The 4,539-nt window shown below is 43.7% G+C and overlaps 1 protein-coding gene across 6 annotated transcripts in view; it reads left to right on the plus strand.

Moving 5' to 3' along the window:
• Window positions 1-1,509: 1,509 nt before the first annotated feature.
• Window positions 1,510-4,539, plus strand: part of syne1b (spectrin repeat containing, nuclear envelope 1b) — a 145,967-nt gene continuing 142,937 nt past the window's right edge. For all 6 annotated transcript variants that reach the window (XM_055863726.1, XM_055863731.1, XM_055863727.1 and 3 more), the window contains exon 1: window positions 1,510-2,083. In XM_055863726.1, coding sequence (XP_055719701.1) covers window positions 2,005-2,083 — 79 coding nt within the window. In that variant the 5' untranslated portion in view covers window positions 1,510-2,004. The remainder of the gene's footprint in view (window positions 2,084-4,539) is intronic.

Genomic DNA, 4,539 nt, shown 5'->3' on the forward strand with positions numbered 1-4,539 from the left:
TAGCGTTAGGGCAACAACTGGAAGTCTATGGGTATCTACTAGTTCGCGAAACGACCTCTTACTTCCTTCGTACTGGACACAGAGGCATAAATTTGGTATCCACATGTTCCTCTGACTCTGGGGAAGTAGATAAAATCCCGAAGTATCCCTTTATCATTTTAACACTAACACTTCCATGTTCCATCGAATCTATAGCCTTTAAAGGGGAAGGGAAACACTAGAACGCCAGCTAACTGTAACTGTCAATCTAAAGTGTTTCCATTCCCCTTTAAGCTTTTTAACACCACGGTCATTAGTATTGTGAAGCTTCTGTATACAGACAAGGTAGTGAGTATTAACTGGCCTCAGATGTGTGTTGTCCTGCAACTGGTTTCTTGTCCAATGTTTCACTCTCTCCACAGTCAGTCAGACAATAGGCTGATTGAGACTTCTCCAACTATGTCATAAAGTGGGCGTCTGGGAGAGAGGGAGACAATAACTGTATTCACATACGTTCGGTCAGGAGCTATCAAATACCCTTACAACTTTATTGTCCCCACACGGAAATTCATTGTGCAGCCATGAGTACTGCACAATGTAAGGAGGGTACACGAGAATTGAAGCGTTCAAGAGAACATTTGAACCTAACATAAGAAATAATAGTTTGAACTCTAATAAAACAAGTTACACATCAAAAAGATGAATAACTGTGGCCTTCACATTGTAGAATGACTATTGTAGGCTCGTTTTGAGGTACTGTTATTCAACAGAGAGCATTCATTTACTTGATTGCCTGTGGGGGAACCCCTAGGGGAATCCTATGGTACTGTATCTAGTTTGGACTCACAACAATAGCCCTGACAATCAGAGAGCAGGTGGCTGATGCCATCTACAAGCTATGAAATAAATTATTTAGAACTGTTGTCCCATGCTGGGCTATTGTAGCATATTCTTGATACTATTCTGGTCTTTGTGGGAGGAAAAGTAATGTAATTCAATCTTAGAAGACTTTAGTGTAATGGTGTATATAATTTAATAAGACGGAACTGCTAGCATTGTGCTGGGCATACATTTATTGTTATGTCTTGTATTACATTATTAATAGTGCATAAAACACAGCACTCCTTTGTTTGAGTGTCCCACAGAATTATAGTTTCAGTTACAGCAGATTACATCTAAACCTTGTATCCACACATAAACGCACACACACACGCACGCACGCACGCACGCACGCACGCACGCACGCACGCACGCACGCACGCACACACACACACACACACACACACACACACACACACACACACACACACACACACACACACACACACACACACACACACACACACACACACACACACACACACACACACACACACACCCTGCTTGAGATAATGCAACCAGGGCAGCCTGTGACATCATTGCCGTCCCTTGTGCTGATTGGTTGAGCAGTGCTCCAAGCTGATCCCCCCTGCTTGTCTCAGATGGATGCTGCTGCGGGAGGGAGGCAGGGCTACTGGGAGGCAGGGAGAGAGGCAGACAATGCAGCGGGGGCTGGGCAGTGCACACATCACACGCACCACACATCACATCCACACACCACAAGCATAGCTCTCCTGGATATTGGGAGAATAACAGGAAGAGGAGGGAAGGATGGGATGGGAAAGATTGTATGTATCTGTCTCTATTAGAGGGCTTTCCACTGTGTGTGTGTGTGTGTGTGAGGGGTGTGTGTCGGTGTAGGAGGGGATTGAGGCTGCAGCAGGCAGTCAGCCCCCAGCAGCTCAGCTCTGTGTTGTCACCGGGGAAACAAGCGACCAACCAGGCTGAGGCAGCCCAGACCTGTTTTGCTTCCTGCCGCCTGGAATAAAAGGGAAAGGAACAGCTCTGTTTTTCCCCTCTTTCTTCTGTTTATTTTTCCACTGTGGATAGCCTTTCACCATCAACTCTCACAGATAGACAGACATACAGAGGCTCACAACAAGCTTGCAATGTGAAGGGCACAGGGAGGGAGGCAAGGTGTGGATAATGGCTCACTATAAGGATGTAGCCGTCAAAAAGACCTCTTCTCTCAACCTGGTGACGGGATTCTTTCAGTATCTCCGCGGTAAGTAGGCCAGCAGCAGTGATTTCTATAGATTGTCATCTCTCACTGCATCCCATCCTCTCATCCTTAGTGGATGATTGAGTTCCTGCATATGGAAAATAACAAGGAACCAAGCTTGGATTGTGGTTTACATGGAGGTAAAACCAGATGCATGAACCAGATATATACTGACACAGCAGCACTATGTATGTAAGGCATATGGTGGAGGATATAGTTAGTGCAGAAAAGAACAAGGAGTTTACTGAGGCTTTGGTGTAGCTAGGCAAACCAGATACAGCACTATGTATGTTGTATGCTTCACTGGGCATCCCTGTATGTGCATCACTGATGCTCCTTTAGATTACACGATATGCCTTTGAGGTAATATGGGATCTTTTCTCTCTGTGGAGGCTATCTAGTGTTAGCATGGCCCTGTTCTCCAGCATCACGTGACCAGAGAGTACACTTTAAGTGCGAATGTTTAAAAATGGCCACTGTGTATGTGCAGTATTGCTCAACCTACTCACACATATGCACATGTCACTGTGTGTTCAGTGCACTACAAAACGCTATGCAATGCAAGTCACCCTTTTCTTCTATGAAGCGACAGATGTTTTGTGTAGTGTGAAATCAGAAATGTATTATGCATGAGGCACAGAGTCTGTCTGCATATATTATCCCCCTCGCTACAAAAGTGCAGGCTGGGGGTGACCTGAAAGAGTACGCATGTCGCTATTGGTGGGTTGTACACTGAGCAGTGAGTCTGCAAGATGTGTGAAGCTGTGAACAGAAATCTCCTCTGCTTATACTTTGATCTACTTAGGACTCTTACTTTGATGGGACTTTTATTTGAGCAAACACCTGTCAATATCTAATCATTATATGTGATTGTATTATAAATATATGTTTTTTTCAAGGTGGTTTGGGTGCATCTTTAGTATCGCCGGGAGGATACCAGTATCATAATATTTTTTATATGGCAAAAATGAAAACTTGCGAGCTAAAGCTTGGAAAAATAAATAAATGTTCGTTTTGATGATGTTCGTTTCCATAATTAGGCCTGTTTTGCTAAAGAGTTTACATCTGCTTCGTGTTTTGTTTCCTTGCCACGATACTAACGAGTATTGTGATACTGGTATTGTCCTGGCTCTGATGTTTAGTCATTAGGTACAGTTGAAGTCGGAAGTTTACATACACCTTAGCCAAATACATTGAAACTCAGTTTTTCACAATTCATGACATTTAATCCTAGTAAAAATTCCCTGTCTTCGGTCAGTTAGGATCACCACTTTATTTTAAGAATGTGAAATGTCAGAATAATAGTAGAGAGAAATATTTATTTCAGCTTTTATTTCTTTCATCACATTCCCAGTGGGTCAGAAGTTTACATACACTCAATTAGTTGTCACGACTTCTGCCGAAGTCGATGCCTCTCCTTGTTGACGTCGCCGGCCTTCTAGCCATCACCGATCCATTTTTAATTTTCCATTTGTTTTGTCTCGTTTTCCCACACACCTGGTTCTCATTTTCCTCATTTATGTGTTGTGTATTTAACCCTCTGTTTTCCCCATGTCTTTGTGTGGTATTGTTTTTCTGTTTCATGTATGCGCACGTATGTCTGGTTGCGCTGGGTTATGTCAACCCGTATTGTATTTCGTGTTCGTTGTGCCGTGTGCTTTTTCATCGCCTAAATAAAAGGCTCCGTTTGCTACCCACTATCTGCTCTCCTGCACCTGACTCCCTTGCAGCAATTTACGCACACCTGACATTAGTATTTGGTAGCTTTGCCTTTAAAACGTTTCAGGTAGCCTTCCACAAGCTTCCCACAATAAGGGGTGCATTTTGGCCCATTCCTCATGACAGAGCTGGTGTAACTGTGTCAGGTTTGTAGGCATCCTTGCTCGCACATGCTTTTTCAGTTCTGCCCACAAATTTGATAAAGTATTGTGATCAGGTCTTTGTGATGGCCACTCCAATACCTTGACTTTGTTGTCGTTAAGCCATTTTGCCACAACTTTGGAAGTATGCTTGGGGTATGCATTGTCCATTTGGAAAACACATTTGCGACCAAGCTATAAGCTTTAACTTCCTGACTGATGTCTTGAGAAGTTGCTTTAATATATCCACATACTTTTCCATCCTCATGATGCCATCTATTTTGTGAAGTGCACCAGTCCCTACTGCAGCAAAGCACCCCCACATCTTGATGCTGCCACCCCCGTCCTTCACAGTTGGGATGGTGTTCTTCGGCTTGCAAGCCTCCCCCTTTTTCCTCCAAACATAACGATGGTCATTATGGCCAAACAGTTGTATTTTTGTTTCATCAGACCAGAGGACATTTCTCCAAAAAGTACGATCTTTGTCCCCATGTACAGTTGCAAACCGTAGTCAGGCTTTTGTGATGGCGGTTTTGGAGCAGTGGCTTCTTCCTTGCTGAGTGGCCGTTCGGGTTATGTCGATATAGGACTCATTTTACT

This window comes from Salvelinus fontinalis, chromosome 15, assembly GCF_029448725.1.
Source record: "Salvelinus fontinalis isolate EN_2023a chromosome 15, ASM2944872v1, whole genome shotgun sequence".
Taxonomy (NCBI): Eukaryota; Metazoa; Chordata; class Actinopteri; order Salmoniformes; family Salmonidae; genus Salvelinus; species Salvelinus fontinalis.